Raw genomic sequence first — 27,450 nt, 5'->3', positions numbered from 1 at the left:
AGCTCCCAATCAGCCCACATTGTCGCCTCCCAATCCTCCGGGCGGGGTAGGGTGTCGGCGTGGGTATCGGCGTTGCTGTCAGAGGCGTAGGCTAACAGATGGTCAATCGATCCGGCATTGCCTATCGAAGGGGTCGTGGCCTCGTCCTCCGGGCCGGTGGTCGCGTTGTCATCATCGATTGCGGGGTCATACTCCAGGGTCCATCGCCGGTTCAGGGCTACCAGGTCCCTATGTGGCCTTTGTCGGCATCCTGACGTCGCGAAACGCCCGTCAGGCTCCACCTCCTCGGACGAGTCTCCTGCGGCAGCGTTTATGGGCTGCCTGTCCAGCCAACCTTGCACCGAGAGTAAGCTTTGCTCGAGGGGGAGTCGGTCGTACCTGGTGACACCCAGCCGCTCCACGCGGAATAAACGTGCTTGTCTCGACGTCGAGGGTCCCGTGGGGTCGAACTGCCAGTGAGTCGGCTGGGCCTGGTGGGGTACTGTCGTCGATGGGTTCCGGGCTCCTTCTGTGTGTCCTCGAGCGTTTCCCGTCGCGTCATCATGTGCTCCTAGGGGCCGGGCCATGCTACCGTCGCGTTGTCGCTTCATTTCGGTCAATTCCTATTGGGAGAACCCCTAAAGATTAGTACTTTCCTACCTCCGCGGGTTTATGTCATACCCTTCCCCCTATCCTGCTTGGGCGGTGCGCTTGAGAAAGTTTTACAATGGTTGTGTTATCCTATCTTAACTAATCCCTTAAGGGGATGCATACGTAACTTACTACTTGTGCGTTTCGCCCCTTGCGGGACGAGGACGTTATGGCGGCGAGCCGCCATAAGTGGCTCTTGCGAAATTAGTAGCTCCTGTGCATGTCTCTGTCGTTGTCGGGGCTTCTTCGTTGTCTTCATTGCCGTGGAAAGCCTTTAGGTCTGCTAGGCTCGCGGTCTTCCTTTGTCGTCCTGGGTGCATCTGGAGTTTGACTATATTAGGGGACAAGAATTTGATTACCCTGTACGGTCCTTCGTATTTCGGCGCAAGTTTCGCCGCGAACGCGTCGGCTGCCTTGGATAGGTGGTGTTGACGTAGGAGAACCAGTGATCCTAGTTCTGGTCGCCACTCGCGTCGGCGTAGGTCGTATGTCTTCTTCTGTGCCTGGGTCGCCCGTTGGGTGTTTTCTCGTACTACTTTGAAGATGTCCTGTAGCCGGGTGGCCTTGTCTTGCGCGGCTTCGGATTCATCTCCCAACCCCGGAGTTACCTCATCGTACAAGGAGCCGGGTAGCCTCGGTTCTCTACCGAATACCAGGAACGCCGGGCTGAAGCCGGTGGTGTCCGATGTGCTACTGTTCACTGCTAAGCTCAGCTCCGGTAGCAGATCATCCCAGGTACGTTGTTCTCCCTCGATGTACTGTGCGATCATTGTCTTGATGGTCCTATTGGCTCTTTCCGTCGGGTTTTGCTGGGGGGTGTATGGGGCGGTATGCTCCAGTTCCATTCCTGCCAGTTCGCAGAACCGGCGAAATGACCGACTCGTGAACTGTGTGCCGTTATCACACACGAACTTCCATGGGACGCCGAATCTGCTGAGGATCCTCTCCCTGAACGCTTTCTCTAGGTGAGCCGTGGTGGCTTTCCGAAGGGGTACCAATTCCACCCACTTGCAGAAAGAGTCGAAGAAGACGAGGAGCATCGTGTTGCCGTGTTTGGAGCGGGGCAATGGGCCGACGAAGTCCGCGCAAAGTATATCAAACGGGCTTTTTGCTTGTCGCGTGTACATCCGTCCTGCGGGTTTCCGTTGACTCACCTTGAACTTCTGGCAGTTTTCGCAGCGTTGCACATATCGGGCTACGTCTCGGTAAAGTCCGGGCCAGTAATATCGCTGAATCACGCGGTTGATCGTCTTTCGTATCCCTTGATGTCCTGCGGTCGGATGGTCATGGCACTCTTGAAGTACCCGCTGGCGGTGGTCACGGGCGACGCACAATTTCCATTGGTGGGAGTCCTCCTCGTCCGGTCGGTTTCCTGGTCGCCGATATATTTGGCCGTTCTCGACTATGAATTCACTGCACTGCTCGGGTTGCGTCTGGATCCGTTTCAGTAATCTTTGTATCCACGAGCACTTGGGTGGTTCCTCTTGCGTTCGTTGTAGGGCTTCGACGGGTTGGCGAGAAAGGGCATCTGCTACGATGTTTTGACTCCCTCGTCGGTGGTGAACATCGAAGAGAAACTGTTGCAGCTCTAACGCCCATCTGGCTATGCGTCCGGTCGGGTTGTTGATGGAATTCAACCACTTCAAGGCGAGGTGATCCGTGATGACGTCGAAGTGGTAACCTTCTAAATAACACTGCAACTTCCTTATCGCCCAGACGATAGCTAAGCATTCTTTCTCTGTTGCCGAGTAGTTCTCCTCTGCTTTCAGGAGGCGGCGACTCGCGTATGCTATGACCCTCTCTTCTCCCGAGATCTGCTGTGTCAGGACGGCTCCCAGCCCGTATGCACTTGCGTCGGTTTGTAGGGTGAATCGCTCTGCGAAGTCGGGGCAGGCTAGGACTGGTGCTTGCGTCAATTTCTCCTTCAGTTCCTCGAATGCTGCTTGCTGTTCGCTGGTCCAGGCCCACTTATTATCTTTCTTCAGGAGGTTTGACATGGGCTGTACAATGGTAGCGAAGTTTGGAACGAACCTGCGATACCACGACGCCATTCCTAGGCATCGCCGTAGTTCCTTGACTGTGCTCGGGCGAGCTAACTTCCGGACTGCTACAATCTTCTGTGGGTCTGTGTGTATACCCTGCTCGCTGATGACATGACCCAAATATACGATGCTCCTTTGGAAGAAACTGCATTTGTCTTTGTTCAATCGGAGGTTCGCCTCCCTCAATCTCCGAAACACCTCTCGTAGGTTTTCGACATGGTCCTCTAGAGCTACTCCAATCACGATGATGTCGTCGAGATACGCAAAGGCGTGGGGTTCCATACGGGGTCCGATGACGCTGTCCAATGCCCGTTGAAACGTTGCTGCTGCAGAGTGAAGTCCGAACGGCATGACTTTCCAGTGGAAAAGGCCACGACCAGGAACGGTGAACGCTGTGCACTCCCTACTTTCCTCCGCCAAGGGGATCTGCCAATATCCGTTCTTGAGGTCCAACGTCGAAATGTAGTGTGCGTTGCGGAGTCTCTCGAGGATGTGGTTGATTCGAGGAAGCGGGTAGGCGTCCGGCACGGAGCGAGCGTTGAGTTGCCGGTAGTCTACACATATGCGCATATCCCCGGTTTTCTTTCCTACTAAAACGATAGGGGCACTATGAGGGCTCTTCGAGGGTTCGATGCGTCCGTCCAGAAGTAATTCGTCGACCTGGGCGTTGATGATCTTCTGCATTGCCGGATTTTTAGGGAAATACCTCTGTTTTATGGGTTTGTCGTCCTTCAGGATGATCGTATGCTGCGTTATGTGAGAGACGTTGCTCAGTCCTTCAAACTTCGCCAGCTCGCATCGCAAGAAATCGGTCACCCATGGTGCGAGCGAGGGTTCTCCGGCTGGGGGCTTCCGCGACGGGAGGTCTTCCGGTCTCGTCACCGTCATGATGGCCAGGTTCACCGTGCCGGTGTTCGTCGATTTCGTCCTACGAAAAGGATTGCGCTGTCGGGCAGCGGCGGCGTCGGCCAAGGGCGTCAAGTGGTAATCCGGGGAGTCGCCGAGGTTCGTGTTGTTAGCTTCGCATTCTCGGAAGACTACTATAGCTTCGTTACTGCATCTAGGTAAACCGTCGTCAGACCTTGGGTACGTCGTCACATCGTCGTTGCGGTGTCCAATGTGGGGAAAAATTGGCTGCATTGTCCGGGTGAGGTTGCTGGGTCGTGTGTGGTCAGGGCTGCGGTGCGTTGTCCTGTTCGTGCTGCTGGGTCCGGTGTGGTCGAGGCTGGGGTAAGTGGTCTGGATACTGCTTACTGAATACTGGCTTGAGTCTCCATGCTTCCTGTCGTCGTCTTGGTGATGTCGGTGGGTAGGCGGACTGGCCCTGGGTGTATCCCATGGTGTCGCAGTTGCCTCCGTCGGTGTTCCTGTGATCCTGCGTGTGTCTGGCGATGAGTGGGTGGAAGTCAGACTGGCCCTGGGCATATCCAGCGGTGTCGCAGCCGTCTCCATCCGTATTCCTGTGCTCCTGCTTGTCTCTGGCGATGAGTGGGTGGAAGGCAGACTGGCCCTGGGCGTATCCAGCGGTGTCGCAGCCGTCTCCATCCGTATTCCTGTGCTCCTGCTTGTCTCTGGCGATGAGTGGGGGGAAGGCAGACTGGCCCTGGGTGTATCCAGCGGTGTCGCAGTGGTCTCCATCCGTATTCCTGTGCTCCTGCTTGCTCCTGTTGTCGAGTGGGAGGAAGGCGGGCTGGCCCTGGGTGTGTCCAGCGGTATCTCAGTCTCCTCCGTCTTTGTCCTTTTGGCGTTGGGTCCGGCATGGTCAATGTCCTTTTGCCTTGTCCTGGTCGTGCGGCTGAGGTCGGTGTGTTCGTGGTCCGATGGTGTCGTCAGGGGGGCCTTGCTGGGTTTGGCGTGGTCGAGAGTGGGTTTCGTTGTCCTGGTGGCGTTGCTGGGTCCGGCGTGTTCGTACCGTAGTGAGTGCGTCGTCCTTTGTGGGCTGTTGGCTTTAGCGGGGTCGCATCGAGGCGAAGAGGTCGTCATGGGGTTAGCCAGGGGTGTACTCGCGAGGGGCTCGGCCGAGGGTGGCTCATCACGGAACGTCACCGTGCGAATCTGAGAAGGTGGCGACGGGGGAATACTGTTGAGGTCTCGTGTCAGCTGTAAATACGCTCGTCCGCATTGTAGTACCGCTTGGATCCCGCAAAGGAAGTCGAGTCCTAATATGACGTCGTCCGCCACTACGGGTAGTACTAATAGGGACACCGGTGTTACTTGTTGATCCAAGCGTACCTCGACTGTCACTGCATGCGTCACCTCCTTCGTGCTCCCATCCGCCAGGCGGACCCTGGTCCTTACGTCCCGTACTCTTCCTTCCACTCGCAGCGCCTTCACCATTCGATGGCTGATAAAGGATCGTGTCGCCCCCGTATCCAAGGTTGCGGACAAAGGTCTTCCGTCGATGGTCACCAATGCTGCGATCCTCCCATTTTCCAACCTCAACGGGTGTGTTACTCCTGGGGGCTCTGGTCGTATGTCTCCACTCGGTTCCCTCCCGGGTAGAGACTCGATCCGTTTCCCGACACCTCTTGGCGGCAACAGTCGATGGTCCGGATACCTCGACGACCACACTCCCAACAGAACAGAACTCGTCGATTCCGGCAGGCACTGCTGAAGTGACCCTGTTCTCCGCAATTGTGGCAGGCCCGGCGTATGTCCAAAGGTTTGTTCCCGTCTTGAGCCATCGCGCGGCTAGTCGTCTCGGCGCTTTGCGAAGGTCCGAGCTCCTCTGGGCTGTCCCGTTGTATGGTCGGCGATCCTGGTCCTGTATGCGATGGCATTCGGGTCCTCGTATCCGTGCGCTGGTTAGAGGGGTAGGCCTGCCCGCGATCCCTAGTCACTTCGTATGCGACTATCAACTGGGTGAGTTCTCTCAGCGTCGTGAACTCGTGTCTCCTGGTAAACAGCTGGTATTCAGGCCTGAGATTTTCATAGATCCTGTCTAGCTCGTTGTCCGGTGTATACTGGGCTCGCTGCATCATAAGGCGGAGGTCAATCAGGTAATCCTGAAATGCTTCCCCGGGTCGTTGGTACCGGCTTCGAATAGTGTCCTCGAGGCGTTGAAAATAGCGAGGGGGCAAAAAGAATTCCAAGAATTCCTTTCGAAATTCGGCCCAGGGCTTCCCTTGCATCTGGAACGTCCTAAACCATCCTTCTGCCTTGTGGGTCAGCAATCCTGAGATGACTCGAGGTAGTTGCTCCGGGCTCCCTCCGTAAGCTTCCACGCGCTCTTCCAACCGTTCGATGAAAGCCAATGCATCCGAATGTCCGTCGAACTTCAACCCCCAGTTACACAATTTGTCGGCCAATGATGCGTAGGAGATTTCTTCTCTGCCAGATCTTGAAGCTTGGAATTCCTTGGCAGGGTGGCGCGAGTATATACGTTGGCCAGGCCTGTAATCCGACATGGCTTCTTGGTGCTTGCTATCGTTAAGCGGGGTACTTCCGGCTATTCGAGGCACTTCGGGAATCCCTATGGACAAAGGTTGTTCTAACTGGATACCCTCTTTCTGCTCTCCACGGCTGGGCCCCGATGCCGACGATGCTGTCCACTGCGTCCTCGGGCTAGGGGCACTAATATGGTGTGTCCCTAGCTCCTCTATCCGCCTAGAAATCTCTGCTGGATGACCGGCGCGGGATATAAAAGCTGATATGCGACTCCGTAATTCCTCCACCGTGCCCGTCTCACCGAGGCCGAATTCAACCGCGATGGGCTGCAGCTCGTCCTTTCGCCGATACGAAATCCACTGTACGCCCATGCCGAATCGTTGACCGATGAGCCTAAAACTTATATTTCGAGGGAGTGGAAAGTCAATGATTAGGGTAGCGGCAGCACTTTTCCTGTCCGAAAGTCGCACTGAAGAAACCGTGATCGGATACGCTGATGCCTAGTGAGGGATTTCTTGTATTTAATCTCGGCACGGGGTATCCAGGTCACTATAGATTAACCGCACAGGGTATATTCACGCAGGGTGGGGCACGATTAAGCAGCGTACGGCTCGTAGATGATGCTCCTTGGCTGATGCTGCTCCTTGGTATCCTGGGCGCGGGTCCTTGTTATCCTTAATAGTTGGTCCTTGGGGCTCGGTCCCGGCTCCTGGGCTTCGTTGGTCCTTGAGATGATGCTGGTATACGGGGCGGAAATATTGATCCTCGCTTTCGTTGTTCCTGGTGAAGGTCCTTGTCGTTGATCCTGTCTGTAAGTCGTGTGTCCTCGTTGTGTTTTATTTCCTAGCTCCCTGTTCAGTGTCGACTGTCTCGCTTGAAGGCCGCGGGCTAACTCCCCTCCTTGTCGCGGGTCCGCGATATAAATATCGGGCGCCCGGTCTGCTTCTCTCGACCCATCGTTCGTTTCCTCTCTCTCGATTGCTCTGCTTATGTGCTGCCGCTCTGCTGTCGTAGCGCCTCTGCTCGGCGCTCGCGGGGTGATCACGTGTGGACGCTATGAGGCCCTCTCCCCTCCGCTGCCGCTCTTCCGCTGCTGCTCCGCTGCTGCTCCGCTGCTGCTCCGTTGCTGCTCCGCTGCCGCTCCGCTGCTGCTCCGCTGCTGCTCCGCTGCTTGGCGCACGCGGGACGGTCACGTGTGCACGCTATGGCTGGGGAGGTTAGGAAAGCCAGCCTCGACTGTCCCTGAATAATGGGTGACTGTACGTGCGGTTTGCCAAAAGATTAACTGTTGAAATCTGTGTGCCTCTCTACAATTCGCCTGCGCTTGATCGTCTCGTACCCAAAAAATAACGCCACGTGCTGCCACTCGAAAAATTCCGAGTCGATGCCGACAAAAACCCCGTTTCCACTTATTTTTCCACGAAAATCTTCCCCTACAAATCCCTAGCCACCTAAAACATATTGGAATCCCGGAGTCCCTGCTCGGGCGCCATCTGTAAGGAAGCTTTCTGGCTGGGGTACATATCTCAGTCACGCCAGGGTCGAAATTACAGCAAAATTTATAATTTGCCGGGACTCCGAGCGTTTAGGGGGAGGAAAAGGTTCGCTAGGGAACGCTATTGGACGATAAGGGAGGGGGAGGAATACTCGGGGACGTCGATCAACGTCTGCAAAGGCCAAGACTAACGCCGGACGGCGCTTTGGTGGGCCCGAGAACTCCCTCGATACTACGGGAAAGGGGGGGGGAGCAGGCTCGGAGACGTCAGTCAACGTCCGCAAAGGCCAAGGCTGTCGCCGGACGGCACTTTAGGAACCGAAGACTCACTCAATACTACCGGAAAGGGAGGGAAGCAGGCTCGGAGACGTCAGTCAACGTCCGCAAAGGCCAAGGCTGTCGCCGGACGGCACTTTAGGAACCGAAGACTCACTCAATACTACTGGAAAGGGAGGGAAGAATGCTCGGAGACGTCGGTCAACGTCCGCAAAGGCCGAGACTATCGTCGGTCGGCACTTAGGGGGCCCGTGCATTCGTTCAAACTACTGGGAGGAGGAGGTGAGAAGGAAATAAGGAATACCTGGAAAAATGCTACTACAAAAGATAGCAGAGATGTACAAGGAAGGCCCCAATATACCCTCAACACCCCAATATTAACACGCGGACTATCTGTCTGCAAACTAAATTCTTTATTTGTCACTTTTGCCTACCTACCGCACCGCCCAGCTTCCCCCTTACTCACAGTGTGAGACTCGCTTACCCTGCCTGCTCGAGTCGTCGTCTGGTGCCACGTTAGCGATGGATGTGTTGAGTTTCCTCGCCGGCATGTCGTCTGTACTGGTCCGGTCGCGGCTATCTAGTCTCTCTCCTGGTCCTGTTGCTTCTCGTGTTCCTGGCTCTGGTCCCGCTGCTCACGTTTTGTCTCGCTGTACGCACTTCACTACTTTTTACTTTTCTCCGCAGGCACGTCTGTCCAGTTTCAGTTCTCGCGATCGACTCTTTTGTCTTTTAATTTGCAGCCGGGCTCCTGGGTTTTCTGCCGGTCTTCTGCTGGCTTTCCGTCGGCGTCGGCGTCAGCGGCTCTGCGCTTTCGTTTTCTCTAGCCAGCGCTGTCGCTCTCTTCTCTCGGGTCGGCGGATCGGTCCGTTGCGTTCAGCGTCGGTGGCTCTCGGTCCCGCCTGGGGGCTGCCTGGGCGGCGACGTCGACGTCGGCATCGGCAGCTTCTCGCCTTTGTTTGGCCAGCAAGCCTTGCGATTGGCTGTCCGCACTCTCCCTGGCGGTGTCGCCTGCTATCCGTTCGCGCTTTACTCCTATCCGCTAATAACCGTTGGGCCTCGCTGCCGCTGTCATAAGGGTGCTCGCCTGGGCTCCTACGCTTTCGTTCTCCCTCTAGTATGTACCGCAATCTCGGCACTAGAGATGCCGCATCTCACCAGTGATGCCCGCGTGATCGCTCTTTCCTACCAACTGATAACATGACTCACGGACTTTTTAGGCAGTTCGGGCCGTGTAATAGAAAAATTATAAATTCCAGGGGGGTAAATTCAACTTAAAAGTAGGGAACTAGAAATACTTAGCCTAAGATAATAGAAAACAAATGCCTTCGTGGCGACGGACCTTAAAGCTAAAGAAAAGAAATTAAATATCCAAAAACTAAATGCGTAAGTGGGTTCATTCCCAGGACGGCGTCGTCTACTGATTATATATGATACATGGGGGGGGAACGGGGCAAAAATGTGGGGGAGCGTACGCTCCTTCACAAAGTAAAGTTAGGCCCCCCAACGCAGTCTGTCCCAGTGAGCAGAAGTTCTACCTGTATAACTTCTCGGACAACTATGATATCCTTCTAGGAAGAGAATACCTGATGGCTAGCAAAGCCATAATTAATTACAGTGACAATACTGTAAGGTTAGGAGAAAGAACATTCCCAATCATTATTAGTGGAGAAGCAATTGAAGAAGTTAAGACCGCACAAAAGTGCCTTGACTCATCCTCAGAAGGGGATCAATATTTCACTTCCGCTATCGATAATGAACTAAGGGAATATCACGAGCTAAGGCTTCAGCATCTGAACGATGAAGAGAAATAAAAATTGAAGAAGGTGTTGTATGAATTCAGCGATGTGCAGTACAGAGATGGTGACAATTTGACCTTCACAAGTACTGTCAAACATCCAATTCAAACACAACATGAAGATCCGGTATACAGAAAGCCCTACAAGTATGCCCAAATACATGACGAAGAAGTCAATAAGCAAATCAAAGAAATGATTAAACAAGGAATAATTCGTAAATCGAAATCGCCTTACTGTTCCCCCATTTCAATGATTCCGAAGAAGATAGACGCTTCTGGAAAACAGAAGTACAGGTTAGTCGTAGACTATAGAGGTCTCAACGAGATAACCATTAAGGATAAGTTTCCAACTCCAAGAATGGAAGAAATCCTAGACAAATTAGGAAAGTGCCAATATTTCACCACAATCGATTTGGCAAAAGGTTTCCATCAAATCCCAATGGAACCTAATTCGATCGCGAAAACGGCCTTCTCTACCAAACATGGTCATTACGAGTATACTCGAATGCCATTTGGGCTAACCAATGGCCCTTCCACATTCCAAAGATGCATGAACGATCTTTTGGAAGACTTAATATTCACAGACTGTTTTGTGTACTTAGATGACATAATAATTTTTTCCACTTCATTGGACGAACACCTTTTGTCACTAAGAAAAGTCTTTGGCAAGCTGAGAGACGCAAACCTCAAGCTACAAATGGATAAGTGTGAGTTTCTGAAGAAAGAAACTGAGTTCCTAGGTCATATAGTTACACCCGAAGGAATAGTACCAAATCCCAACAAGATAACAGCTATCACTGGGTTTCCCATCCCCGAAACCACAAAACAAATTAAGTCATTCTTAGGACTATGCGGATTTTATAGGAAGTTCATTCCTAATTTCGCTAACATAGCCAAGCCTATGACGCTCAAACTCAAGAAACGAGCAATAATAGATCCTAAAGAAGAGAAGTATGTCGAGGCATTCGAGAGACTAAAAGTACTCATCACCTCAGACCCAATTCTCGTATATCCAGACTTTAACAAAATGTTTTCTGTTACTACCGACGCTAGTAACATGGCTATAGGTTTAGTCCTATCGCAAGACCATAAGCCGATCTGCTATGCCAGCCGAACGCTGAACAAACATGAGATTAATTATTCCGCTATCGAGAAAGAATTGTTAGCAATTGTTTGGGCTACGAAGTATTTCCGATCATACTTGTTCGGAAGAACATTCGAAATACTTAGCGACCATAAGCCCTTAGTATGGTTAAATAACCTCAAAGAACCAAACATGAAACTACAAAGGTGGAAGATCAAATTAAACGAATTCGACTTCAAAATCAAATACCTACCTGGCAAAGAAAACCATGTAGCGGACGCCCTTTCCCGAGTTAAAGTTAACGAAAACCTACTCGGAGAAGTCTCTGACAGTGCAGGCGCCCCAATACACAGTGCGCAAGAAGACAATCTCAATCATATTCCCATTACAGAACGACCAATCAACTATTTCAATCGCCAGATTGAGTTGATCAAGGGAGATGAAGATAAAGTAACTACACAACACTATTTCCTTAAATTGATTATCAAAATCACATACAAGGAAATGACCAACACCTTGGCTAAAGAACTAATTAAGGAATATCTATGTACCAAAAAGAGTGCATTATATTTCCATAACGCGACCGATTTCCCAACTTTCCAACAAGCGTATTTGGAAATTATCAGTCCAAACAATTTCACAAAAGTTATGAAATCAAGTTCAAAACTCATAGATATACCCAATTACGCGGAATTCAAAGAATTGATAATGAAAAACCATAAAGAATTACTTCACCCTGGAATAGAGAAAACCATCAATTGGTTTAAGGGAAAATACTACTACCCTGACCACCAAAAATTGATACAAAATATAATAAACGAATGTACAACGTGTAATATTGCCAAGACTGAGCATAGAAACACCAAGTTGTCATTTGAAGTAACACCGGAAGTCTTAAACATCCGAGAACGTTACGTAATGGACTTCTATCTGATAGGTTACCAACAGTTCCTATCATGTATCGATATATACTCAAAATTCGCTACACTAATAGAAGTGAACAGTCGTGACTGGTTAGAAACCAAAAGGGCGATACTAAAAGTCTTTAATGAAATGGGAAAACCCCAAGAAGTTAAAGCCGACAAAGATTCAGCTTTTATGTGCGCAGCATTGCAAGCATGGCTTATCTCGGAAGATGTCAAGATCTTAATCACATCCAGTAAAAATGGAATATCAGACGTTGAAAGATTCCATAAAACGGTGAACGAAAAATTGAGGATCATATCCAGTGAGAATGACCCCGAAAACAAATACACTAAATTTGAACTGATAATATACACATATAATCACAGGACCCGACATAATACTACCAACAGAACACCTGCAGACATATTCATATACGCAGGAAGTCCAGAGTACGACACTCAACTGAACAAGGTGAATCAGATCACCCAGTTGAACCAAAGTCGTAATGACTTTGAAGTAGACACTAGGTTTAGAAAATCACCTCTAGTAAAGTCCAAAATAACTAACCCTTTCAGAAGACGGGTGAAATAACCAAAATAGATGAAAAACACTATGAAGAAAAAGAATAGAGGAAGAAAGATAACACATTACAAAACCAAATATAAAAAGAAAAAGAAAATTAATATTAGCAAATACAATAATTCAACTAACTAGACTTGGTATTTTTAACCCAAAACTACTAAAACAAGATTACCTGAAACATATAAATTCTGAGAAATTATTAAATATTAAAACTTCTACATGGCTAAAAGTTGATAAGTACAAACGAAATCTATTTAATCTCCAATATTCCGAGCGAAATTGCTAATATCCCAGTATACAAAATTGTGCCATATCCAGATAACCAAAATAATATTTTAACAGAATTAATATTCGATAAATATTATAGTTACGAAGACAAAATATATAGCAAAGAAACTAAGCAAATAATAGAAGACAATTGTATAAAAGGGATTTTAAAACAAGAACCCACTAAATGTCCATACACAAGAACATTTAAGAATTTCCATATTAATTACGTTGAACCAAATATATTGTTAACATGGAACCTTCCAAAATCCAAAATAAACCAAAACTGTTTAGACAAAGAAATAACAATCGAAGGAAATAACATAATTAAGATTTATAACTGTTCAACCCAATTAAACGAATTCGCAATAACTAATTCAATGCTAGATTTCACACAAACTGTCTATGTGAGTAATAACACACAAACTAGATTAGAACCATTGTCTTATGTACAGACAAAAGAAATAATTAATATAGTAAAATAAGTATAGTAACATATTGCAGATAGTTATAATAATTATGTTCATGTTATCAACATTAAGCATAACTGGGCATCTAATTGTCAAATTTAAGAAAATACCTAAAAATATAACTATTAAACATGTAAAACCTAAGGAAGAAGAAGAAGAAAATAGTACTCCAATAGTTATAGAGGAAATTCCCTCCCTATACCCTAAAGTGAAAACCTGAGGACAGGCTTATAAGAGATGCCGGGGGAGTAACATATCCATAATAATGTATACGTTAAGCACTTGACATATTCATAACCACACCCACACCTATACACGTTATGCATATGCCCAGCACTCACCCTTACACCCATGTATTCGCATCTATAAAACTTTGAGACTTTCTAAAATTGAGTTGGGGAATTCATCATCCTATGTTCTACTATAAGTTCGGTTAAATAAAAATATCTTTTTTTAAAAACCTACTTTTGAAATCGGGAATCTTATTATATGTATGTTATGGGGTCGGAAAAGTTACCTTCTGTGCGTTACATATGTACATACATCCACTCTGTGCACAAATACAATTTTTAACAGGTTTCAGAAAGGAAGTTAAGGAATCTACATATGAATGTATGTGTGTATAATAAGAATAAGAATGCCGTTTGATATTAATTGTCACATGTTTTGAGTAGACACCGGAGCGGCAAACAATTCGATCAATGACGAAAATAAAACGAAACGAGAAGGGACGTGTGAGACGCTTCTTACGCGTCACAACTTTTATACCCTGCACTCAGTACTACATCTTCAACTTAGCGGTTATTTGTCAAATTTTACATTTTTTCTTCATCTGTCATCTACATCAACAACACTGCTCACGCCAACACGCTCCTTTAGCTCGCCACCCTCCCCTAGAAACACACACTGCAGAGTCGCAGCAGAGGCAGAGGTAGTGGCAGAGACGTGTCAGGGGGAAGGCGCGAAAACAGCGCGAAACAGAGTGTGAATGCTGCGGGACGGGGTGGGTTTGGCCACTGCAAATTAATTTCTTCATTGTGGATATAATAATGATCCAATCGTATCCCAATTTGGTGATCTGATAGATATGGTCATTCCCTACGGAATAGCGTTTTTAGTTTTCTGCCATCTTTAAAATTGTGAGCATACAGAAGTCTGGTGCCAAAATTTGGTGGCTCTAGCTCTTATAGTCTCTGAGTACTAGGCGCTCATCAGGACGGACAGACGGACAGACAGACAGACAGACATAGACTCGGCTATTGTTCGTTTTCTTTCGTAGTGACCAGACGTGTTTTTGTTTTGCGCTCCGTATTTTCCTTTCTATTTTGGATAAAAATGTTTTTTTCAAAATAACTCTTCTAATAATTGCCTAATAACTTGCCACTTTTCTTACATATTCTAATGCGCGATTGCATGCCTTTTATTTGTTTAGAATTGTAATTTAATCGTGTTAATTTGTGCGTCGGTTGGTTGTGTGTTTGTGCTTTTTCTTTTTTGTAAGTACGCCCTCACTATTAGCCGCTCTCTCTTGTAGTTGCGCTTCTGCCTTCCACTCTCTAGCTCGAATAACTGTTCTCCCTCTCTCGCTCTCAATACTTTCTGTGCAGTAGCGCGCTCTAGCTGTCGCTGCGTTTCTTCTTTCTCTACTCTCTGCGCTCATCTGTTTTCGATCCCGTTTTAAGCACTGCTTATTTGCATTTGTCGGCACACTGGTTTCACTGCTATTTGTTTTTTGAGAAAATAATTTTTATTTATTTCATTTATTTATTTCGTTTTTTTATTTCTACATTTAATATAAATAATAGAAATAATGGAATACGTGGTTGTGTGTTCCGCTAAGGCCTACAAGAAGCAGATCACCCACGACCAGCCGAACATCCCATGCTGGCTCTGCGATAATGTAGTGCACGCAAAATGTATTGGGTTTTCAGGCATCGTGGGTGACGCAATTTCAAAGCGTAATGGTCTGCATTACAGTTGCGAGGCATGTCGGTCTGTCGAGAATGACATGGTCACATTTATGAAGCAGACGCGAAAGGGCTTTAAGGAGCTGACCGTGGGCTTTGAGAAGCAGTACGATCGGCTTCTAGCCATGGAGTCTCAATTCAACGGTTTTAAACTGCTGAATGAGTCTCCTAGGCGCAAAAAAGTCACTCCTCGTGATCTGCAAGTGCCTGTCCCTCGATCGCTCGCTGCTGATCAACTGTCTCCGTCCACTCCGATAGTGCAGCAGCTAATTTCGTTTGCCACTCCAATGGCAACGACAGCTGCTGGTGATCAAGTTTCGGCTACCGAATCGATCATCTCGGAGAACATGCAGCCAGTTAGCACTGTAGCGTCCGTGTCTGTCGAGTCCGTTCCAAAGCCCATCCCATCTATTTCGATCCCACCAGTTAATAAACGTCCCGACCACCGGATATTGCCGTCACAGGTATCAGACCTGTGGTGCCAAAACCTCTGGTGGAGTCCCACCAAAGCGGCAAGTTTTTGTCTCTCGGCTTGCCCCTGACCTCACTGATGTAACTGCTTTTATACAAAGCAAAATAAAAACCGATGGCTTAAAGGTGGAGAAGTTTAATTTCTCTTATGCCAGGGAGATATCCTCTTTCAAGATTAGCGTGTCTCCAACTCATTTCGAGACCATTTGCTCTTCCAAATTTTGGCCAGAGCACCTGGTTGTTAAAGAGTTTAAGGCTAAAAGAAAAATAGGCCCCCATAACTCTTCCTAGTAGTGAGGCCAGTGCTCCTTCCTTCTCTGCTCATTACTCCTCTGCTTATTCCTCCTCTGCTCCATCCACCTCTTCCCACTGCGATTCTTCGCAGTCAAAACTAATTTCCCTTATTGTAGCCTATCAAAATGCTCGCGGCTTACGTAGTAAGCTGAGCACTCTTTTTATGGATAGTTTCACATTTTCATCCCATGTTATTATGTTTACCGAAACCTGGTTAAAGCCGGACATTCTTAGTTCCGAAGTTTTGGCAGATAGGTACACAATTTATAGGAATGATCGTTCGTCTCGGCGTGGAGGAGGCGTTCTGATTTGCAGTAAACTCTTACTTCACGTCGGAACTTTTCATAGTCCAGGTTTCACAAGACTTGGAATTCCTCTGTGTTAGACTGATTCTTCCCGGCCAGTCTATTTCCACCGACTTCCGAGCAGCAAGTGTCTTCCTCGCTATCTGACAAAGACCATTTAATAGTTCTTGGGGATTTCAACCTGCCAGGTACTTTTGGTCTTCGGTTAACGAGTGTCCCATGTCACGACATGAGATGGCTTATTGGAAAACCTCCTTGGGTCGATCGGATCTGTGCTTTGGATCCGACCTTAGGTGTTTAACTCCCGCTCACTATTCCTGAAGACTGCTATCATCCTACTTTCGAAGTGTCGGTAGATATTGGACCTACTGTATCGGATCGTGCGGGTAGGCTATCTGAACGCGTCCGCTGCTTTCGTAAAGCCGAGTTTACGAAGCTCAATAACTTAATTAGGGATTTTGATTGGTCCGCTCTGTACTCGTGCACTGACGTCATTGAAGGCACAAACATTTTTTACAATGTACTAAGAGTAAATTGTATTTGTGCATAACGGTTTTTGACACGTGTGTCCCCGACCCCATCATGTCCGACTAGATCTGCGAAAACCGTCCTTGGTTCACTAAAGAGTTATCCAGTCTAAAGAACCTAAAATCAAGACTATTTTTAAAAATCTCAAGAAGTTGGTTCTCCCAAATCTTCTTTTGAAGATTAAAACTAAAAACTCGGTCAAATTGCACTGTTCTTAATGCTCAATGCTATAGGAACTACCTACTTCGATGCAGGATACGTTTTTCACAGGACCCTAAACAGTTCTACAGCTTTGGAAACAGTAAGCGTAGAACGTCCGCAGTTCATCCATCCTTCCGCACATCCATCCTTGCTATCATTTTTTGAATATGTCGGCAAACAATGATCAGGCAATCGCCGATCTTTTTGCACAATTTTTCCAAACCACCTATTCCCAGGAAAGCTACCCAGGCACTATGTATCCATATAGTTTACCAAGGTCGAATGGCATTTTCTGCCCTATGTTAAATGAAGGCTCCTTACTTCATGAACTTAAATTAGTTAAGCCGGTATTTTCACCGGGCCCTGACGGAGTTCCCGGCTGTGTACTCAGGTACTGTGCCGAGTCTCTGTGCGCGGACCTTTGCTTAAATTATTCAATCTTTCCATCCATTCTTCTAGCTTTCCCCCCATCTGGAAGGAATCCAGAAGGAATCCAGAATCTCCATAAGAAAGGTAGCAAGTCTGACGCTAAAAACTATAGAGGTGTATCTAAGTTATCCGCTATTCCTAAAATGTTCGAGAAAATTTTAACTCCGCACTTGCAACATCTTTGCAAATCACTTAATCTCCAGCTCAGCACGGATTTATACGGCGACGATCAACAACCACTAATCTTTTAGAGTTCACCTCCTTTGTCATTAAAGGATTCCAAGGTAACTTGCAGACGGATGTTATTTACACTGACTTCAGTAAGGCATTCGATTCTGTAAACCACTCTCTTCTTGCACAAAAGCTCGACCTTCTAGGGTTTCCGCCCAATCTGTTGAGATGGATTTCTAGCTACCTGTGTTCTAGGTCTCAAAGGGTCCTTTTCAAAAATTCCTTATCTTTACCTGTCATGGTTACTTCTGGAGTACCACAGGGTAGCCATTTAGTCCCCTTTATTTTCACACTTTTTATTAATGACCTGCCTTCTGTCTTAACAAATTCTCGAATTCTTATGTATGCGGATGATGTTAAGCTCTGTGTCCAGTATAAGGACATCTCATTTCACTCTCGCTTGCAATCTGATCTCAATAGCTTTCAGTCATGGTGTTGTGCAAATATGTTACACCTTAATGCCTCGAAGTGCAAAGTAATGACTTTTCATCGCTCCAGCCCCTTACTGGCACCTTACACCCTCTGCGGTAGTTCTCTTGAGGGAATTACATTAGTTGATGATCTTGGTGTTAAACTAGACCCCAAGTTAAAGTTTTCTGAACACATTTCTACCATGGTAAATAAAGCCCTGGGTGTGCTTTGGTTTATAAAGAGGTGGTCAAAGGAATTTGATGACCCTATATAACGAAGACTCTCTATATCTCGCTTGTTCGTCCGATTTTTAGAATACGGCTCATGTGTATGGTGCCCTCAGTACAACATACATCAGGACCGTATTGAATCAGTACAGAAAAACTTCTTATTTGCCCTACGGGGCCTCAACTGGGATGCAACTGTGAGACTGCCATCCTACCGTACTAGACTTCTTTTAATAAATCTTCCATCCTTAGTTAGTCGTAGAAAAATGCTTGGTGTACTCTTTATGCTCAACTTGATCAAGGGGGATGTAGACAGCCCTGACTTGTTGAGCCGCGTAAACTTTACGATTCCCATTAGACCCACTAGAAACTATATTCCTTTGTTCCTTCCAATGTGTAGATCGAATTATGCCTTGCACGAGCCCTTTAGAGTGTTATGCTCGGATTATAATTCTCTCTATCACATTATATCCTCGACTCACTCCCTTCCTCTTCTTAAATCTCTTATACTAGCCTTCCTCTCCCGTAGTTAATTTAAATTTTGACTTTGATAATTTTGCTTGCTAGCTATAGTTGCTCTAGTTTAGTTGTGTTTAGTTCTAATTTTCCTCGAATATTAGCCTAACATCTATCTTTCCTGCATGCTCGCGACCGGTTCGGTTAATCGCGCCGCGCGTCATGCGGCAGTGCCCCTTGGTCGGTGGGCGGGAGGAGGGCTGCGTTCTGCTGGGTTCCGCGCGTAACAGGCTTTGGCTTGGTGTCGCATGGGCCACTTGATGGTGCAGTCATTGCAAATCAACGTCCAGACATATTGATGCTGATCAAGAATATATGTCTGTACTTTATGGGGTCGGAAACGTTTCCTTCTGTGCGTTACATACAACCGTTATTCGCACAAATACAATATACCCCATTTTCTCTTCGAGTACCGCGTATAAAAAGACAGACAGGTCGAGTGTATGACACTTCTTTAAAAAATTGAAGTGAGAAACGCACTATTTCTACTTGGTGTTCGTTCGGCAAACAACTCTTTTTTTGAGTTCAAAATTTTTAGTAACATTTGTACCTGGTCAATGCGGACTTATTGTCTGCGACCAACCATGTTCGCTGTAGCAATTAAATTAAAAAAAAAAAAATAAATAAAAAAAAAATGGGTCTCCGATTTATAGTAAATGCCAGATAATGTTTGGATTTTTATGTAAAACATAAAATATATATATATATAGCAATATATCAGCTGTTATTGTTTTTTAATTTTAAGCTGAAAAAGAAAAATAAATCGGGTAGATTGGATTCTCAATTTTTCTCATTTCTAACACTGAAAAGCTTAAATTTATTTATTTTTTGTACAAAATATGAAAATACAAGTCTTTATCTTCATAATTTGTCTTATCTCCTAAATCCCGATATTTCGTACCGGATATATAGTACCATCCAAGTTTTTTGTTCTAAACATCGAGGTACGCAGCTCTACCGAAGAGCTCAGAAGATGGAATGTTCAAAAAAAATAGTTTGAACATTTGCAAACATCGTATCGAAGTGCTGGTAGTGCCATATCATATCAGTGAATCTCCCGTGAATTCGTATAAACATAACACTTATAAGTGGGGAGAGAGATTGACAGAAGGAAACCAGGAGACTCAGATATCATGTATCAAACGACTTCGTAATGGGCCAGTTTCTTGCAGTTTGCTTACTTTCGATGTATTCTCGCGGATAAGATACATTTAATCAAACATTTCTTCTTAAGCGTAAATTGGAAAGCTAGTTCGTTAACATTGCCCAACTGGTTGGTCTCAGAGACTGATTTCTTCCAGCATCGTGATGCATCGGAAACGGAAAAAGAGCGCGCTCATTTGAGACGACATCTGGAGAAAAACGCTGGTCTGCCTAAAGGCGGGAGATCCCCTCGTTGGCATACAGCTGTTCAGACGGACTGTGGCTGGACACATTCCGAAGTGACACGCCCTCTGGCTCTTTCGTGTCCTCCTTTTCCTGCGCCGCAGCCTTCTCCAAATGCTCATCGAAGCGCACCTTGAGCTCTGGTCCGAATGCGGAAGCGGCTTCCGAATTAGATCCCGCAGTGCTTGAGTCGACATTCGGCATTTGGTTGCGGCGCAGATCCATGATAATGGCATGAAGAGCATTAAAGCAACGCCTGAAGCTGGGTCGTTCCGATGGATCTGTGCGCCAGCACATCAAGAGCAAGGAGTGCCTGCCAAGAGGGAGATCTAATTTAGAAGCAGCCTTCAATGGTAAGGGGGTGGAGACACCAATTACATTTTGTCGGGACAGATGGTGGGTTGATGGAGGCGTCCACCATCCTTGACATAGGCGAGCACCTCGAAGTTGTTCCTAGCCGCATACGGCTGCTGGCCCAGGGTAAGGATCTCCCAGCAGAGAACGCCAAAAGCCCACACATCTGACTGGGTGGTGAACACCCCATCCACGAGGCTCTCCGGGGCCATCCATCGTACTGGGAGCAGCCCCTCGCCCTCTTTTCGGTAATAGTCGCTCTTGTAGATGTCGCGGGCCAGGCCAAAATCGCCAATCTTCACCACACGCCGGTGCCCTTGCCCGTTCCCCGCGTCTGCATCCTCAGACACAAGGCAGTTGCGACAGGCGAGATCACGATGGACGAAGTGCATGTCCTCCAGATAGCAGCAGCCATTGGCCACGTCAATGCACATGGAAAGTAACTCCGACAGCGACAGTCCCCTGAATTCCTCCTTAAAGATTACAATGGGAAGGGTGTACATGTTAATGCCGTGGCAAGACTGGGAAGAAAGGGCTTGGACGGCCCCTGTGGAATTACATGAGACTTGGGTCGAGCAGCTCTTAGGTATGAGAGGAGATCGCCCGCCTCCATATGTTCCATGATCAGAGCGATGGAGTCGGCGTCAAAGCAGATGCCCACAAGGCCTACAATATTTTCATGCTTAAAGTTGCTCATTAGTTGCGCCTCTTGCAGCAGTTCGGCAAACTCGCTGGCGCCCTTTCGCAGGCTCTGTGTATTAATTAGCAAGGGATTAGAGTGGTCAATTTGTTAGATTTTGTTGATTCGTTAAATCACCTTGATGGCCACGCGCTGCGTATCCTTTTTGTCCTCCGCCTGCAAGGCTCCCTCGTAGACCTCGCCGAAGGCTCCGCTGCCGAGGAAGCGGCGAAGGGTCAATTGGCTGCGACTGATGTGCGGCAGCAGGGCGATGTCCGCGTCGCTGAGCGTCGTGGAAAAGGTGCGGCTGCGGCCGACCAGAAATTGTTGCTGGGTATGCAACGTTGACAGGTTGCTCCAGATGCTTGGACGGCTCTGCTGCAGCAGCTTCTTGGCCCGCACGCGCCGCTTTTGCACTGCTTGGATATCATAGATTATAAATGGAACATCCATGTAGTGTGCAGTAGATGAATATGAATAAAAGTACATTCAGCTTAAATGGTGGCGCGATAAGAAAACTTGCCACACAATTCATGGACTTAAACACTTAAGCATCTAGCTATGTACATATGCATATTTGTAAGGATAAAGATCACGGGCAGCAAAATCGGCATAAGCTCAGCGTTAAAGCTTCGTGTGGCTTCGGCCTATGCACACTTGCTCGGCTGCCGCATCGGCAGTGATGCCGATGTCCCTATGCCTATGCCCTGTGCTTATGTCCCAAACGCACAAAACATGTGAGTACCTGCGTGCCGGCCTATCTACTAAAGCCACTCCCGAAAGGGAACAATTGAACGAGAAAGCAGTAAAACAGCTCAGTTCACTCAACAGTTGGACAACCCAACACCACGAGTGTACCCACTCTAAGTGAATAAGAATCGATCCAACGATGTTTGTTTGTGTGAACTTCCCTTTGTAGGTGTGGGCAGGGTTGCACACAGAAACAGTTAGTATATAATGGATACATAAGTATTTCGAGAAATCAAGAATATGTACATACATACGTATTTATGTACATAGGTGTAAAGGATGTGAAAATTGTACCTTTGCGGACCAGGAACAGGGCCAGCACACAGCTGGACACAATGGCCGCCGGGGCAATGATGGCTAGCACCAGGGAGCCGCGCTTCTCGGGAGAGACGAAGGGCTCCGAGACTCGGTCGCTGTCCTCGCTGTATGGCCCCCAGCCATGCTCGTGGCTGCGGGCGCGCACACGGAACAGGAGCAGGCGGCTCGAGTGCAGACTCCGCACGATGCAGCTCAGCTCGGTGGTGTTGCAGTAGTCTAGCCACTGGTCCTCGATGGCCACCGGCTCCTCGGCCCATGGGAGCAGGGCTAGCCGGCCCCCTCCCACACTCTGTCTGCGGCGCCTTCGTCTGGACCTGGACTTGGCCCTGGCCTGCAGCGCCTCGAGGTTGTAGAGGTCGATGGGGTCCCCATTGCCGCGGGCCGCGCTCCAGTTCACCCGGAAGATCTCACCGGTAATGTGCTGCAGTCGTGGCCTTCCCGGCGCACCAGGTGCATCCCCGAGTGTCACGTATTTCTGGCTCGGTCCCCTGTAGACTGGGGCGCCTGGGGAGGACGCGAATAGGAGCTGCAGGTGGCACTTGTAGAGCGTGCGCGGCTTCAGTGGCTCCACCACCATCCAGGAGTGGTTTCCGGCTACTTCAAAGCGCAGATGTTCCGCCGCTGAGCGGCACTCGAGGACTAGGGAGGTCAGCGTGTCCGAGGTTCCTGCCCAGCAGAGGGTCAATGCGTATGGTCCCAGCTCCAGCAGCTGCAGTTCCGGCAGCCTCACGTACGTCCGAACGTGCAGCAGACTGCTGCTGTTGAATTTTGTGGGCGTGGCATGGGCCAGCACCCAGATCCGGTAGCTAGACCCGGAACGCAGCCCCCTCAGCCTATGCACCCCCGCAGACTCCACTCTACGCTCCATTTGCTCCTGCTCCGTGCCGTTCCCAGTGGAGTCCTCCTGCCAGTGGAGCGTGTAGTGAACGCCCTCGCTGCGGAGCTGGGCGGGCGGAGCCCATCTGACCTCCACCTCGCTGGGGCCCAGGACGCGGGCGCTAAAGTTCCTGGGGGCCGTGGGAGAGGCTGGAGCAGTGCGCACCTCCGTGGTCGGCAACGACAGGTCGTCGAGGCCCAGGCGGCGCTGATAGTAGCTGCTCAAAGAAGCTATCAGCTGGTATCTTGAGTAGGGCTGCAGCCCTGTAATGTTGATGGTGTCTCCCGATCCACCCAGCCACAGGTGTGCCGCCCCCTCGCTCTGCCCTCCTTCCAGGGCAGTGAGGTTCAGCTGGAAGCTCAGACCTGGTACGGGCAGCGCGCAGTCCGAGAAGGCATGCAGCTGGGACAGGGTCATGGTGCATTGCAGCTCATCGCACCGGACGGCAGTGGGTTCCAGGGCAGCGGCGGGCGGGAGGAGCAGGCAGCGTCGGCTGGGGTACGCTTGGTAGTTGTGAGCCTGCAGCAGCCGCACTTCTTCCGGCTCCAGCTCGACGTGATACTCCAGCTGGTGGCGCCTCCGACCGTAGGCGCGGATGCTGCCGTTGCGCAGAGCATAGAGATAGCCCGCGTCCTGGGCCAACTGTTCGCCGTCCTTTGCCATCAGATGCAGTTGGCTGCGCAGGCCGGTGACTGTGCAGAGCTGGCGGGTCACGTCGTAGACGCACACTTTGCCCCGATGGTCCACCAAGTTTATCGTCTCCGTCCCCGGCTCCAGGCTGCCCTCGTGCAGTCGAAAGAGGGCTGTGGGCGAATCGAGGGGAATGGGCGATCCGTCGGCGAGACTGCGGCCCCGAAGTGTGGCATTCCGGGAGCCGGCCTCGTGCTCCAGCCAGACCAGGGCTCGGCTGTGTGGCAGGGCCGTTAAGTCCCTCAGCAGGTGGCCCTGCGGAGTGCTCCACAGACGCTCGCCTGGGAGGATGCGTCCCTCGAAGCGGCACAGGTCCAGGCGGTATATCACTGCCACATGCGACGACGGCGCCTCCTGACCCGCCTCCAGCTCGGCCCAGTAGACGATGCGCTGCACCCAGTCGACGGTGAGGGCAAGAACCTCCGCCCGCATCCTGGCGAGTTTGGCGGGCGCGGATCCCGGAACGTGGGTGAGCAGCTCAACATGCTCGTTGACCCATAGAAGCCGCTGCTCCCCCTCCATGGTGGCCAGGTGCTCCACGGGGCTGGCGGTGTGCACCAGACGGCGTCGCAGCTGGCTGTCCAGGTCCAGCTCCCCGATGAACTCTGTGTTGGCAAAGACCAGGCGGGGGACGGCCTGCACCTCAGGCGTAACGTGAAGGGCGTGGCTGGCAGCGCCAGCGGCCGCCCCCGTTGATGCCACACGCGCCTCTACCTGAAAGCGGTAGGTTTGGTCCGACTGTAGGTGGTCCACCCGGGCCTCGAGCATGCTCTGGTTCAGCAGAAGCTCCGCGTGGATCTCCGATCCCAGCCAGCAGCTGATGCAGTACTCTAGAGTCTGCCCCGGAGCAGTCGCCTGCTCGGGCGCGTCCCAGCGGAGCAGGGCCCCGATGCTCGGCGGCACCAAGGGCGTGGCCATGCGCTCAACGAACACGCGCAGGCGCCGCGGCTGAGTGGCAGCCGCGGCGGGAGTGCACAGCTGCACGTGGGAGGTGGGGCCGGAGCGCCAGCCGGTACGGGGCGTGATGCTGATCTTTAGCAAGAGCTGCGCCTGCGGAAGGTGTGTGAGACGGGCGAATGGGGTGGCCACGTCGAGGGTTTGCAGTAGCGAGCCATACTCTACGAGCAGTCGGTAGGAGATGCTGTGGTTGCCTCCGCTAGTCGCCGGCTGCCAGCGCACGTGGAAGTCATCCCAGTGGCCGTCGTCCAGGCGGACGCTGTCGGGGGGCACCGCCGAGGGTATGACCCCAGCATCGGGTGGTGGAGGGGCTGTTGGGTCAACGAGCTGCAACGAGGAGGCGGCGGATTCGAGGCCCTGTGGCGACAGATCCATGGTATCGTTCAGGGCTGTTGTCCTGGCGAGTAGTGCTCGGCGTCCGTCCCGCTCCAGCCAGAGCAGAGCACCAAGGGGTCGGATCAATTGAAGGCTCTGAGGCAGAGCATCCCTGCCAGGCCAGCTCTGCAACAGTTGCTGGGAGTCCTGGACGGAGTCCGCACCAAGAGCAGCCCGGTAAAGGAGCAACGCGACGGGACTTGAGACCAGCCAATAGAGTTGGTCCTGCTCAAGATCAATGCTGAACGAGGCGATGCTACCCTCAAGGCCGTTAACTTGGTAGAACTCCACCTCCAGATCGTTCGCGTGCTGCGGATGTCCCAGGCCCATACTCAGGGAGGAACTGAGATGGCGTCGAATCAGGCGGGTTGCGGTGGCGTAGTAGAGATGGCCGTGCCGTGGATCGATGGCCAGCTGGCGGGCCCCAAATATGGGCAGCAGCTCGCGCGCCCCGCTCCAGGGATCCAGGCGCACCACGCAATTTCGTGCCACATCCGACCAGTAGACTCGACCGCCCCTCCAGTCGTACGTCACGGCCCCTGCGTGGGGCACCTCATCGGGGACCAGGCATCGCAGATGCAGCTGCTCCACATTGATGCAGTGCAAAACGCCGGATCCGGCCACGTAGTAGCCCACACTGGCGTTGATCATAGCTAGCGGTCCGGGTCGCGCCTCCAGCTGACCCTCCCGCCGCACCAGCTGCTCGCCCAGCTCATTGGTCTCATAGAGGGCGCCCTGAGCGGTGGCCCAGCGGAGGCGATGTGGGCCCATAGGCCAGGTGCGCGCTACGTGGGGTTGCGTCCAGGCACCGGGCTCACCGGCCTCCCCGGAGGACCGCATGGCTCGCACGCGGAAGTGGTACAGATTATCCGGCTGCAGGCGCTCGAGTCCAAAGTAGGGGCTGCGGATGTTACGGATGCTGAACGCGCTCTGGCTAGCCACGTCCAGTACCTCGAGCTCGTAGCTCAGATCCAAAGCGGCGTCGGCGGACTGGTATCGATTCCTGGCCGGCTCCTGCCACGATATGTGTGCTGCCTGGGCGCCCAGCACGGCGTTGAGCCGTCGTGGCACCCCAGAAGGATGCGCCGAGGGGTAGCGCTCTGTGGTGAGTAGGACTAGACCCCAGCAGTCAGGGAGGTGGTGCAGCGGCCAGGTGGTCAGTCCCCCGTGGTTTGGCTGATCCGCGAGCAGCAACTGCATCTGGCTGGAACCAGCCAGAAGCAGGGAGCGGCCCTGGAGGGCGAAGGCCTGCCACGAGTTTGTGGGCATGGCGGGCAGTGCGATTAGAGACATTTTGTGGCTGCCGTCGTAGCTGATTTCTAGAATCTTCCCCTCGTGCGCCACCAGCAGGTGGAGCAGCCAGTGCAGCGGGTCCAGGGTGAACCAGCCAGGCTGCCGGATCCTGGCGATGCGTATGCGCTTCTTGGTGCCCAAATCGAGGCGCCAGACGCTCTCAGCATCGCTCCAGAAGAGCCAGCCGTTTAAGGGGTCAGCCTCCAATTGCTGCACAGGGTCCAGGGCCTCACACAGCACATCAAAGTCCGTGCTGCCCAGATCCACTTTGAGCAAGGCAAATCCGAGACTCGCCGCCTCGACAGCCAAGTAAAGCCGTCTGCGGAGCCAATCCAGGCTGAGCTTCCGTGGAATCCACTCGGCGGAGATATTCCTCTGTCCATGTATCTCCACCGTGCTGATGCCGGATGTGGACTGGCCCTGCTCCAGTCTCAGGCTGTTGGAAAGGGGGATGAAGAGGTCTACTCGTATCTACTGGGCTTGTTCTTTGACATATTTTGCTGACTGCCTACCTGCGCATTTCTCCCAATACGTCCACAATCCACAGCCGCTGCTCCCTCTGCTCCCAGGACATGTCACTAATGGGCTGCTCGGAGTGCAGGACGAGTCGTGTCTCCCCGCCCGGTGCCAGTGCCTGCCACACGATACTCCGCTGCCCGGCCACCAGCGCGCTCAGGGAGTGGGCTCCATCCTGATCCTTGTGCAGTTGCGCCGCCTTGGCGGGATGTGTCTCGATGCTGACAACCGTCGCCGCTGGACCCTCGCCCTGCTTGTTGATCATCGTTACCTCCAGCCGGTACTTGGTGTCGGCCTGCAGCTCCGAGAATATGAAGCTGCCCCGTTGCACCGCCATTAGCTGTAGAAAGTAGTGCAAAGTAATGAGTGCTTCGTCCGGATGGGGCAGCTACTCAAGTAAATACCTGCTCGGTGGTCAGGTTATCCCCAGAACGGCTCAGACGGAGGCGGTAACCCTCGACGGGGCCGTTGGTGAAGCTGCCCGGGTGCCAGTGCACGGCCACGTGACTGTCGTCCAACGGCAGCACTTCCTCGATAACCGGCGCTGAGATGGGTGCACCCTCAGAAGGCGTTAGGTAGGCGGGTGTAGCCGGCGAGTAAAGCACATCGTCGCTGCCCTCACCGAAGGAAAGCTCAAAGCGGAACTGCGTGACGGATGTAATTTATGACCCAGAATAAAATAAAAATTAATTTTAATGTGTATACAATGCTGAGAATATCGACTAAATGTAAACGAGT

The 27,450-nt window shown here is 50.6% G+C and overlaps 1 protein-coding gene across 3 annotated transcripts in view; it reads right to left on the bottom strand.

The window, feature by feature from the left end:
* Positions 1–19,394: 19,394 nt before the first annotated feature.
* The window catches only part of LOC117903746 (protein sevenless), a 62,133-nt gene continuing 54,077 nt past the window's right edge, over positions 19,395–27,450 (bottom strand). For 2 of the 3 annotated variants that reach the window (XM_034816144.1, XM_034816162.1), the window contains 7 exons: positions 27,117–27,356; positions 26,709–27,052; positions 21,981–26,632; positions 21,075–21,355; positions 20,817–21,008; positions 20,282–20,730; positions 19,395–20,216 (listed from right to left, as the gene is read on the bottom strand). In XM_034816144.1, the coding sequence (XP_034672035.1) occupies positions 19,892–20,216; positions 20,282–20,730; positions 20,817–21,008; positions 21,075–21,355; positions 21,981–26,632; positions 26,709–27,052; positions 27,117–27,356 (6,483 nt within the window). In that variant the 3' untranslated portion in view covers positions 19,395–19,891. The remainder of the gene's footprint in view (positions 20,217–20,281; positions 20,731–20,816; positions 21,009–21,074; positions 21,356–21,980; positions 26,633–26,708; positions 27,053–27,116; positions 27,357–27,450) is intronic. The other variant, XM_034816153.1, reaches the window with a different exon arrangement.

This window comes from Drosophila subobscura, chromosome A, assembly GCF_008121235.1.
Source record: "Drosophila subobscura isolate 14011-0131.10 chromosome A, UCBerk_Dsub_1.0, whole genome shotgun sequence".
NCBI lineage: Eukaryota > Metazoa > Arthropoda > Insecta > Diptera > Drosophilidae > Drosophila > Drosophila subobscura.
Note: the sequence above shows the minus strand (reverse complement) of the source record. Positions and strands in the feature narration are given on the sequence as shown.